Source organism: Myxocyprinus asiaticus, chromosome 44 (assembly GCF_019703515.2).
Source record: "Myxocyprinus asiaticus isolate MX2 ecotype Aquarium Trade chromosome 44, UBuf_Myxa_2, whole genome shotgun sequence".
NCBI classification, from domain to species: domain Eukaryota; kingdom Metazoa; phylum Chordata; class Actinopteri; order Cypriniformes; family Catostomidae; genus Myxocyprinus; species Myxocyprinus asiaticus.
This window is the reverse complement of record NC_059387.1, coordinates 28185403-28198541: the sequence shown is the minus strand read 5'-3', so window position 1 is coordinate 28198541 and position 13139 is coordinate 28185403. Positions and strand designations below refer to the sequence as shown.

Genomic DNA, 13139 nt, shown 5'->3' with positions numbered 1-13139 from the left:
TATTATTATTAGTAGTAGTAGTAATAGTAGTAGTAGTAGTAGTAGTATAAGTATTATACTTATAAAGAGTTAACTGCATAAATACAATTTTTATATTTTTATCATGAAATAATAATAAAATGAAAAATCTGATGTTTTGGCAGTTAATTTGATTTGAATTTAATAAAGCAATTGTACAATTTATCTGAAAATGTTTTTGTCTGAAACTTTGTCTGAATTTTCATTTTTTTATGTGAATTGAGCTATGAATAGGAGAAAGGATGCAATATCCTTTCAGAATACGAAAATAGACTGACACAGATTTACTGAACACACTTTACAGTCATACTGAAATCTTATTGCTGTCATTTCAGTAAATCTGCATCCACATTCCAACCTGTTCACTTTCAGCTCTGTTCTCTTTAACAAGAAAAGGAGAGCACAACTCTTTATAGAGAGAAAGAAAATTCTCACTGTAATAGTAATTCTCAGGTAACAGACTGTGATTATGGATCCACTCCTGATGTACGGAGAGATCGCTTCAGCACCACCTGTTAGTCTGTTTCCTCCTTTCCCACTTCTTCACCCTGTTATGCAAGCACCAACAAATCAAATTAGATTCTGTAGATAAACAGGCTTTTCTCTTTGTGTTCTGGAAGTCTGTATTTCATTTGTTCCATTGTGATGGTCTGTTGAAAGTGAAAGTAACAATTGCCTAGTTTGCACCAGCTCCATATCTGGTCTTCCTGTTCTGTGTTTCACAAGTTTTATTGTTTTATGACAATACAGTGAAGGGTTATTATCCATATGAACACTGATGTCTGTCTTTGAAATGGCACTTTTTCTGAGTTGTAATGTACAGCCCCTCGCCTCAGCAGGAAACCAGACAACTTATTCATCTCTTAACTGTAACATAATTGCCTGTGTTTGCGTGAGTGTGTGTTTAAGCAGCACTGATGTCTACATCCAGTATCTGCGACTACTGTAACACTCTTACTGTATCTCTGTACAGTTTCAGCTATAAATGTACAGTGTGCTTGCTTCGTTACAGTGACAAGCCCGGATACAAATCATGTACTTTCCATTTTAAAAGTGTTACAGTAATGTGACGTGTACTGTTGTGCAGACATGAGAATGGAAATCCCAGTTAAGAGTTTTCAAATGCAACATATGACATTACAAAACAGATACGTAATCAGGGAGGGTAAAGCTCTTTTACAACAGAACAGCAAAGTTACTTTAAAAAAAAACTGTGTAAAATTGTGTAAAATCGCTTACGTTATAGTGTTTCATTGTGCACAAACATCTAATAAACATTGTAAAAAGAGTGCATTCCCATTTGTTCTAAACCATCAAATAAATTGCAGATCCAAATGTTTCAGCCATGTATTGCAGATGAGCAAACGCTCTAAAAACAACATCTTCCACATGAAAACACATGCATTAAATAGACACCTGGGAGACTTTTGAAATAAGACATTATTTAATGCCTTTATGAAGATCATTAGGTCTAATTAGGCCCCCACAATGTAGGTTTCCAGTTTTTTGGTCCCCATAAAGATGGTTAAACATGACACACACAGATTCACAAAAGAGCATATTGGCTGAAACTCTCCATCTCCAGCCACAAAGATAAATTATGATAAATTATTTTCTTCCATCATGTCAGGCTGGTTGCATTTAAAGGTCAGTTGCATTGAATCAGATTCTGCCACAATCTCTTTGAAAGACAGGATTTGGAAAGACAAGATGAGCAGCTCTCTCTCTCTCTCTGCAAAATGGTCAGAGATGTGTGCAGGGATTGATGTTTGCACACTTGACTCAGTCTGCGCTCTGTATTCATTATGCAATTTAGCTGGAATGCAGGCAGCAGAGATTAGTCGAGCTGGTGTGATCGTAAATGATTACAGAATGCATCTTCCCCTGGCACAATGTGTTAAAAAGCTCAAAACACTCATGTGCTCATCATAGATATGGTCATTTCCACAAATACAACTGAAAATTTTGCAATCCATAAAATGACGCAATTTTTTTTACGTCTTAATATTATGTGGCAACAGTGCTATTATCTGTCAAGTCAGTGTCATGTTTATTGTCATTTTTGCAGTTTAACTACTATATAATAACATTAAATGCATACAATACAATGTTTATTGTGTAACTACATGTTGTTCTTCAAAATTCTCACAAGATTCACATTTGCTGCTACTGAGGTTGAGGGACGGGTATGTTTAGAAGTAGGGGTAGGGTTTAGGGTAAGGGGTAAGGTTAACAGTAAGGTTAACTACAGATGTAATTAAATGCAGGTACTTTAAATGTAAAGTACAATGCAACAGCACATATGTACATATTAAGTACATTGTATCAAATGCCTAATTACATAGTAGCTAAAGACACCTAATATAAAGTGGGTCCAAATTAGATTTCTTCAGGATACAATGCAACATTTTTAAATACATCCAAGTTGTCAATTGTCACACAGTGATCTGCATAGCATGTTTAAACATTATAATTTATAAACAGTATAAATTATTCAGTATAAATATTGTAAACATATTATAAAAGTATACATATTACAGGGAGTTTTGCACAGCTTCATCAGCTATTGAACTGCTTTTTGCATTTATCCATGACTATACAGTATTTGTTTAACCATATATTTGTTTGTTTTATACATGTGCATTGTGGTATCTTTACCTTACCGTGAAATCTGCTCTTAATGTATTGAACCAAACAAAATGAAGAGCTAGTCACAAACTGAATGAACAGCACTCATATGCAGCTCTGTGAAAGATCAGAGGGGTGAACAGACTTGGCCATAGTGTACAAAACAAATGATGAATGTTATAACATTTTTTAGTGTCAGAGGCTGATATTCAATATAATCCTCATAAAGCAATGTAACGTACTGCTTTTGTTGATGCACACTGACCACTGCTGGTATATACTTGCATAGCACTGCAATGCTGTTTCTTATTTCTAGCTTGAATACAGTTGTAAGATTTTAAGTCATTAAAGGTAATACTTTAAAATGACTTTCTTTAATAACATTAACAAACATTATTTCATATTATATTCCTTAACGGAACAATAGTTAATGCACATTCAAATAGTTAAAAATTGTATTAAACTTTTGAACTATTTTCATTTAAATTTGAATGTGCAAGAATAACTGATCTGTGAAGAATTATATAATGTTTATATATTGTTAGTTAAAGTCTTTTAATGAAAGTTATTATAAAGTGTTACCTCTTTGTTTTCTGTCATTGCAGAGGAATTTTTCTTTAATGAAAAAAATAAAAAGAATAAGAATAAAAATAAAAGGATTGTTGGTTGGGACTTTTTTTTACTTACCAGGAATAAGTTTTATTGTGCTTATGGATATTAAGAAACTAAGTATGGTTCATTTTGATTTTTACAAGTAAATGTTTCATTAATTAATTTTATTAAAATATATATTTTTTTCTCCTTTCCTCTCAGGTTATGGACACATTGTCCAAACTCTCACATACACATATTGCACAGCAAACTGGAATAAGGTATGTAAAAAAAATAAATAAAAAAAATAAGACAAAAATTTTATAACAATTTTTTTAAGTATTAAAAGTATTGAATTATTTTAAGATTATGTATGACAAACTTATTGTTCTGTCTCTCTTTCTCTCTCTCTCTCTTTCTCTTTCTCTTTCTCTTTCTTTGTCTCTTTTCTAGGCCGTTTCCAACAGAAGAAAGTGTTGAAGATGAAGACATTTATAACCATCTTGAGGATCTGATAGAGTATGACATTTTTTTTTCTTCCAATATGATGTTCTTCACTGTAGAAATGAGATATATATTAATTTGTTCAAATCACTTTACTTATGTTATAAGAGCCAAAAATCAGGTTGATGTTAACCTTTTCAGTCAAGGAATAATGTGTGCCACACACCTACTGTCCTCCTGTGAGTGGAGAGTATGCTTTAACACACACCTAGGGCCATTCTCTCTGCTCGGTCTGCTGTATAGCTGCTGAGGTAACCTGTTTAGAAGCAAGCTGTCAGATTTTGCCTTTAGCCTGGGCACACTCCTTCCATGTTCTGCCATAAATAGGTTTTCTCGCTCTAGTGGACAGGGGCAAAAACAAATACACCCCTAAAGGTGTGTATAACAGGACCATGGAGAGCCTAGCAGTACTGTTTGATTTTGTCACACCCCACTGAATGGTCCAAAAATGATACAATCATTTGATCTATAAAGTGTGCACTACATTCCGACTCACAAACTGTAAACCACTCACTTCTGCTGTGTCAGTTTATGTTTAAATGTGACGTTGTAGCTGAATCACACTGTCAAATGATTATCACAATTGCTACATCAGCACCCATAAAGGAAAATTGGCCTGAATGTAGGAAATCACACCCATAAGAAATACATTTCACAAATGAGATCTCTTTAATTTTTCCAATTGTTTCTCATAGACAGCAATAGAATTAAGTGGAGAAACTTCTGCTTAAGTCTCCTGCTTCTTACTAAACTCTACAATCAAAAGTCATAGATTTGAAAATGAAGTCTAACATTTCTCGTTAAATTTGTTCAAGACCAAATTATCTGAGCTATGCCATCCACATTCATTTTTATAACTCTATGTCAACAATTGTCTCATTTGTGCCAAAGGTCCAAAATGAACTTTTTTACACACCTGCTAGTGGCAAGTGAATTGATATTTATGGCTATAAATATTTCTTATCATTCATTAAACTGTATTTAGTACTATCTTTAGAAAAATATATGGGCTATATATTGTTATTGTTGTATATGACAACTGAATTTAATATACGTAGCTGTGTTTCCCATTTATATGTATGTTAAACAGCACAGGCTATTGTGACAATTGAGATAAACCAATTTCTGTCTATCGATGAAACTGCACCTGTTACAAACATGTGAGGACACATCATCAATTTGTTCTTCATTGTTTTTTTTTTATTATGGTGGCTTAATAGGAGTAATATTCAGTAAATGTTTCACCAAATGGAGGAAAAATGGAGGGGGGTTCGGTGGGGTGGGGGTCTGCCTTGTGTTAATTTTGATGGACATGACTGAATGAGAAGACTTGCGGTTCAGTGAGTAAGTATCATTTAATTCAGCAAACACTCTGACTGATTCAGCGAGCTCATTCAGCGAAGGATTCGTCAAACTGATTCAAACCTGTAGCCAGAAAATTGGTGAGTTGTTTGGAGCGAACCGGCTCACAAGAGTCATTTGTTTGTAAATCTGACTACACAAGTCATGCTGTAGTTTGTTTATTTTTGAGTGCAGCCAGGGAACACAACGCAATAAAAAGACTTGTTGTTTTTGCCATTATTGCGTGGTACACACTCATTTTGTTATCTCGTTGCATTTATTTCTGACTGCAAGCTCACAAAGGAAAATGTAATTTATTTTGTCATGGTGCTGAAGATTCAGTAGCGATGTCTGCTCTCCTAATGTGGCATACTTAAGTATTTGATATCATGTTTTATATATATATATTGCTGTCACCATGTTTTGGCCTGACCTCTTCTGCATCTGTTAATTTCACATTTACACGGTTATTCCCTCTTCTGTATAGATATACACACATGATATAGTATTTTGAAGGAGTTTTGTGGGTTAATGATGGGATTTTTTGTTCTTTTTTTTTTCTTTTTGTTTGTCCAGATCAAATTGGACACAGAAAAAAATCTTCAAACTTGACATATGTTTTAAACTACATTTTTTAATTATTTCTTATTTTTATCACCTCAGACAACTTTATTTGTCAGTGACCCTTGTAAAATTCGAACTACTGACGTGGTTAGGAAAATAGATTAACTCAGTCTCTTTCTATATCATCCTCTTTTTCTCTTTTATGACTATATGGAGGAGATCCATCTATATGGATCCCTATCTTAGGGATTTTAAGTCCTGACTCAGCTAAAAGTTTGGCTCTTGGTTTCGCTGCCATGGTAATTCAACCATATGTGTTATTCAGACAAGGGAAACAATATCGTTTTAAAAGCCCCAACGAGCAATTTTGAGAAGAAGTCTTTTTCTTCAGTACATCAGATATGCTCAATTGTTTTAACACATGCTGTTGTCTCAGGGGTCTTTCTGTTCCATCTTACTATTCAATCTGTTGTTCAGTTTGGTCTAAAAGCATCTGGCTGTTCTTTCTGAATCATAACAGACAAATAAGCCTGTCTACCAAAGCAAGAACTTCAGGAAAAATCACTCTTGTCTGGTCTGGTCACTGAATAAACATTGTTGTTAATATTGATGTTTGTTCTGTGTGTCAAAGTGAGAATGGCGTTGAAGATGAGGAAGATCTCTACGACTGTGTGTACGATGACGATGAAGGTGGAGAGGTGTATGAAGACTTGATGAAGGTTGAGCTGGTAGCACCACAGGTGAGCTAACCCCTACGTGCTCCCCTTTACGTGTCTTGCTTTACAATAAAACATATGTTTAGATACTGTACATTATAACTCATAAAATGCCTCCTAAACTTTACTGATGGACTCTCTTTCTCTCTTTTACTGTTGTAATTGCAGAAACAGGCTGAGACAGACATCAGGAGCTGCTGTCTGATGGAAATTAAACAGACGGAAGAGAAATATACTGAGACTCTGGACTCCATAGAGAAAGTGAGACCTCTTTAACTGCACCCACATAGTCCATACGGTCAAACCTACTGTTACATAAAGTCTGAAATACATAATTTTATTATGGTAACATCATGGTTTCCACCAATATCACATAGTTACTACCATTGCTGTTAGTACGGTAACCATGTGGTATCTTGGTGTTAGCCACCACTGTCAATAAAAATAAAAAATAAAATAAAAAATACTATAGTTACTAGTGAAATCATGGTACAGTTTTATAAGAAATTCCATAATAGTTCAGTGAAAGTTTATATAATGACATGATTAAGCTTAAATCTCATCTGGCCAGTCTTTGTTTTGTTTTTTACCCACAGTTCTTTATGAAGCCTCTGGGACAGTCACTGTCTGGTGTGGAGATTGAAAAAGTCTTCATCAATATTCCAGTAAGTGAAAAAGCTGTCTCATGACTTCTAATGTTCGTTCTGGTTTCTAAATGTTTCACATTCTCTGTTTGTAACAGGACCTTGTAAAAGTGCACACAAGCCTTTTGAAGGAGGTCCAGGAGTCTGTGCTTCAACATAATGCTAGTAACATGTACCAGATCTTCATAAAGTACAAAGAGAGGTGATCACTTTATTCCCGTGAACTCTTTAAACAAATCAGACTTTGTCTATCACCTATTTCCTTTTCCTCTCTTCCCTTCTTACATGGATCTGATTATCTTTTTTATAGATTAGTCCTGTATGGAAAATACTGCAGTCAAGTAGAGTTAGCCATTGCGTGTTTAGATGACATTTGTAAGAAAAGAGAGGACGTCAGGCAGATGTTGGAGGTAAGATGCCATAGGACTGTGTTTTGAAATGTCTAAATGCTAATTTGAGATAATTTCCCAGATAGATTTTGGCTCTGATTTGCTATATATAAACTATAAGAGATAAGAAATGGTTCTATTATGAAATAATGTGTGCCTGTAGCTCTTGTCTTCTATCAGAATTTATATGGAGTGGGTAGAATTGATTTATTGTTAGACACCGCCCCCCTGTGGCTATTAATGATACAGCACTTCATTGTAATATTTTATTTATTTAACTAGTTTAACAATGATTTATCTACAGCTGTGTGGAAATTGTTTATTTCTTACTAATTTCAGTTATGTTCCAAACGAGCCAATAATGGGAAGTTTACCCTGAGAGATCTGCTTGTTGTTCCAATGCAGAGAGTTCTGAAGTATCATCTGCTCCTTCAGGTATGAAATTATTTTGTTGTATTGTGTATCATGCCTGTACGCTGCCATGTTTATCCTTAGTCTTCAATAAATGTCTTAAACAGCTATATATATATATAGAAAGCATTTACAGTGAGGCACTTACAATAGACGTAAATGGGGCCAATACATAAATGTCAAAATCCTCGTTGTTTCAAAAGTATAGCCAAAAGGCATAAAAAATATGCATGATTTTAGTGTTATAAAAATGCTTATAAACCCTAAATTACTCTACAAACAATGATTTAAACAGCTTTACAGCTAAAATAATAAACAAGTTTTAACAGAAAAAAAAATATGTTAGGGCTTTTATAAAATTATACACTTTACATTTCTGCCTTTAAACCCTCCAAAAATTGGCCCTATTTAATTCCATTGTTACAATAAGAAAAGGAGGGACGATTGAAATTAATATTTGTTGTAATCAACATTACTGTCGATTCAGCGTAACCTGTATTGAACCTGGATGAAACGGTATTCACAACTCATTTAACTTTGGTAATGTAACACATTTGTTAGCAAAACAGACAATAATGCGGTGGGACTTGAATTGATCATTAAACATTAAAACACAGTAGGCTATAATATTATTGGATAAAGGATAGTTCACCCAAAAATGAAAATTCTCTCATTATTTACTCACCCTCATGCCATCCCGTATGTGTATGACTTTCTTTCTTCTGCAGAACACAAATGAAGATCTTTAGAAGAATATTTCAGCTCTGTAGGTCCTCACAATGCAAGTGAATGGTGACCAGAACTTTGAAGGTCCAAAAAGCATATAAAGGCATCTTAAAAATAATCTCCAAACTCCAGTGGTTTAATCCATATCTTCAGAAGCGATATAATAAGTGTGAGTGAGAAACAGATCAAAATGTAAATCCTTTTGTATAAATCTCCACTTTCACTTTTACATTCTTCTTCTTTTGTTCTTGGCGATTCACAGTCTTTGTGCTTATCGCCACCTCTTGGGCAGGGAGGAGGATTTAAAGTTAAAAAAAAATTTGATCTGTTTCTCACCCACACCTATTATATCGCTTCTGAAGATATGGATCCATCCACTGGAGTCATAAAGATTACTTTTATGTGCTTTTTTGAGCTTCAAAATGATGGTACACATTCACTTGTATTGTGAGGACCCACAGAGCTGCAATATTCTTCTAAAGATCTTCGTTTGTGTTCAGCAGAAGAAAGAAACGTATCAAAACCTGGGATGGCGTGAGGTTGAGTAAATAATGAGATAATTTTAATTTTTATTTTTGGGTGAATTATCCCTTTAATACTGTTTTTCCAGTCTGGTGGCCTTGGATGTTTCAGCAGAAAAGTAATTTCAGAGGCAGGGAAAGCTATTATATTTTTTTTTATAAAAGATTTAAAAAAAACTTTTTTTCTTTAGAATTACATGCACTGATGAGTGATGCATAATAAGACCAAGAATGTTTATTAAGGAAGTAAATTGGGTCAATTCTGATTTCATGTTGTCTTTCATCGACTGCTTTACATTTAATGACCACTAGGGGAAGTGTTGTCCATGTCTTATATTGGGTGCTTCTCAAATGAAAGGCTGCATCCTAGTAAGGCTGTGTCCTTCCTAGACCAGTCCTTCTGAGGCTGTAGGCTAGACTCCTCCTCAGCATTCATCGCTATAAATGAAACAGTCCACTTGGCTATGTCATAAATATTTCCACCTCCGCGGTCATGCTGTGAAAATTTCAAAAAATAAAGTATTTGTGAACCACTACAAATACTCTGTAGAAATGGAGGAAGCCACCAGGAGGGTGCACATCCTTTTGATTTGTTTTCTGATATTTTCTTAAAAAAAAAAAAAAAAAAAACTGAATTGTGCAAAGTATTGTGGATGATTGAAGGCCACGAAGAATGCACCTGAAGCATCCTCCAAAATGTGGCTAACGAAGGCTGCGAAACGAGGCTGCCTTCCAAGTGTGCTCACAATTGAGACGGCCTTCGACGGTGCTTAATGATGTGGCAGCCAAGATATCCAGCCTAATTAGGCTGCAGCCTTCCGATTGAGAAGCACCGATTCTCGACAGACAGCAGTATGTTCTGTTTCTTAAATCCACCAGTAGAGGACAGTACAATACGTCCCAGAGCTATGGACAATCAGCATGCTTCATTCAGTGGTGAATGTTGGTCTGGCCCTGATCCACAATCATCTCACGCAGCCTGTCATGAATATTTCATAGTGTGTCTCTGTCCATCACACGTTAGGTCTACTTCATGACCCAGCTATGAGGGGATTTAGAAATAAATGTGGAGAAGGGTTAAAGAGAGAGAGAGAGAGAGAGAGAGAGAGAGAGAGAGAGAGAGAGAGAGTGCGAATAGTGTGTGAAGACTGAAAGAGAGAGATATGAATAGCATGTGAAGACTGAAGTCACCTCAGTACTCCTGCTGTTCCAGGAACCTTTTGGCTCTCTGCGGACAGTGAAGGTGTTTCCGTGTGTGTGGGTGTGGGTGGGTGGGTGTGTACATGTGTGTCTGCTTAGCATGCTTGCATGGCTGTCCACAGCTCACCTCACCTCCTTGCCCATCTGGTCTGCTGTGGGTTTAGGGAGCGTGTGTGTGTGTGTGTGTGTGTGTGTAAGGCCGGCAGTGCAGAGAACATGTCTGTCTGTCTCTTGCCCCTCTGGAGAGCAGGCTAGCATGTGACAGACTGTCTCTCTCTGCTCCTTGCTCTGCTGGATGAAGCCTTGGCCAGAGAGGGAGAGAGTGAGAGATACAGGGAGAGAGAGAGAGAGAGCTTTAAATAAAAAGCTATATAGAAGTTGGTAGTGAGAAAGTAAAGGTGGTTAGGTAACAGCAGAGGTTATATGACTATAGAGACTTTTGTGTATATATGTAGGGACCATAAAATACTAGGAAGTCAAATTTGACATAAACGATTATTGTGAAGTCATTCCAACTAAGCTGATAAATATCAAATTTAAGTTATTATGTTTTATGGTACATTTGCAAATCGACAGCGATTTGCAAAATGCACGACTGTTAGTGATGCATCAAGTTTAGCAGTGTTTAACTTTTTTGAATGGGGAAAAAAAGTTTCCGAAACTGAGTGCCCATAAAGCAAAGATGGCAACATTTAGGTCGCCTACTTCCAGGGCTGCATTTAAAGATGTTTCTGCAACCTCAGGAAATGTCATGCCCCAGGGGTTGATTTTTATTAAAACAAACAGACAGATTTAAACTTTTTGTTATTATGAAGGTCACATTAAAACTCAGTTAAAACAGTTAAAAAATGAAAATGGTTCTTTATAAACATATTATTACACTTTTAAAACCATGATATTCTAAACAAATAGGTAAAATAAAGATAAAGCATTTCAATATATTTAGTATGGGGAAACATTTTCTATCAGTTTTTCAAAAATGACGACTGTCCCAAAGTTGTGGCGTCATTGCCAAAACAGCAAAAAATATTGCCTCTGATAAAGTTTTGTCAGAAGTAAGTGTAGTTGTTAATCACGTCGACAACAACGTCAGTGAAGAGCATACTTGAGATGAAATATGAAATGTGATGTTTGCAAAAAAAAAAAAAAAATCACTTGTGAGAAGAATATTTTTTTGTAGGGTGTCATTTCCAATCAAGATTTACTTTTGAAAAATTAAGCAAAAAGTGTGAAAAATTTTATTTATTTGTTTGTATTTATAGTATTAGTAAGGATACATAAAATGAAATTAAACTTGGCTCAAAGTAGTCATTTTATTTCAAAAACATTAAAATGTCATTTAAATTACTGTCATTTTCACTACAGAACACAATACAGATTTTGTGAAATAGTAGAAATGACACTGTGGTGGCAATTTTAATGACTTTCAGAAAAATATTACAAAAATCTTCAGTGATGCATGCACATACACTGTTGGACATTTTTAGCAGACACATTTGAAAAAATAAATGGATAAATAAATAAATAAATGTCTAGTGGGAGTACGGAACATGTTTTAACTAGACTTCACTTTCTAAGCTCACACAGTGCTAAAAGTGCCCAAAGTTGAAGAATCAATCACAAATGCTAATGAATGTAAATGAGTGAAGGACAAACAAAGAGTAAGCAAGGTTTGTAGAATCAAATCTTCAAAAGATACCTAGAGTTTTGTTTGAGAAATGAAATATCAAGTAAACAAGAAATTCCCAAGCAGAATTGTATGCTCATTTGTGTTTTCTGTCTTTAAATAATAATTATTATTGATTAAAATTTGATTAAAAAGTCTTCATAATTTTTTTGGGGTTAATTTCTTTGGTGTTTTTTGTACAATCACTCGACGAGACTGCCACAGCATTTTTTTCGTCTTTTTTCTGTGCCAATCTATTTTTGTGGTATCTACTATTTCAGGTTTACAAGCCCCAGAAATAAAATGGTCGTGATTGGTTGCTTTACATATGAGTTCTCTTCCTGTCTAATTGGGCGGTTCTTGGCCAGAATAAGCTGCAAAGTGTTCCAGACATAATGCCGGAATAATGAATGCTGTGATGCTGCCCTATGACATCATGTTAGAATTATATGTTTCTCAAGGAATTTCTATAACATTTCAAAGTAATCTCTGTATTAGTGTCATACCTCCTTGCTCTCTCTCACTCTCTCTTTCTCTCTCTCATTCTCTCTGTGTGAGGGCAGAAAGAAGTGAGAATGAAAAATAAGGTGATGTCAGTCTTGCTTCTGATAATAATGCGCAGGTTCAGCTTGACTAACGCAGGGGATTTGGCTTGTGCTGGATGGCAATATATCTCTTAGGCCAAAAGGAGGCCATTTATCAGACCTGAGTAAAGGTTATGCATAGCACCTTCCCTTAACCTGCGGACTGGCCCAGATGTCTTGTTTACTTCATCCCCAAGCAGGAAGGCAATTTCAACCCCACGCAAACCTTTTGCTTCTCATTTGAATTCTTGAACCTGTGATGCAGGTTGGGATATTATTTCAGCTTGGTTGTGTGTGAGAAAGTAAAGAGAGAAAGATATGCCACACTGGGTGTGTGTTTGTAGTGTTGTCATTGGGGGGAATTCACTAAGAATTAATTTCACACACTGATCGTGCCGTTTATTTAGGTGTGCATTCTGCATTGTTTAGCACTCAATTCACTAAAAGTATAATGCAAATCAGGTCATGGCTCAAACATGCCCACAAAATTATTCAATTTGCACAGTGCAGTTCTCCAGATTGGCGATTTACATACTTTACTGGGATTGTACATTATCGCACCACCACTGTGATCCAGGCACCTGAATCGGCTCTTTAAAAGGCAGAAATTGCGCTTGACTACACCCCGTGTATAAA

The 13139-nt window shown here is 35.4% G+C and overlaps 1 protein-coding gene across 2 annotated transcripts in view; it reads left to right on the top strand.

Moving 5' to 3' along the window:
• The window catches only part of LOC127434459 (guanine nucleotide exchange factor VAV3-like), a 103016-nt gene that overhangs the window by 50591 nt on the left and 39286 nt on the right, over positions 1-13139 (top strand). For both annotated transcript variants that reach the window (XM_051687239.1, XM_051687238.1), the window contains exons 3-10: positions 3460-3518; positions 3691-3756; positions 6278-6386; positions 6531-6623; positions 6959-7027; positions 7105-7208; positions 7317-7416; positions 7735-7830. In XM_051687239.1, the coding sequence (XP_051543199.1) occupies positions 3460-3518; positions 3691-3756; positions 6278-6386; positions 6531-6623; positions 6959-7027; positions 7105-7208; positions 7317-7416; positions 7735-7830 (696 nt within the window). The remainder of the gene's footprint in view (positions 1-3459; positions 3519-3690; positions 3757-6277; positions 6387-6530; positions 6624-6958; positions 7028-7104; positions 7209-7316; positions 7417-7734; positions 7831-13139) is intronic.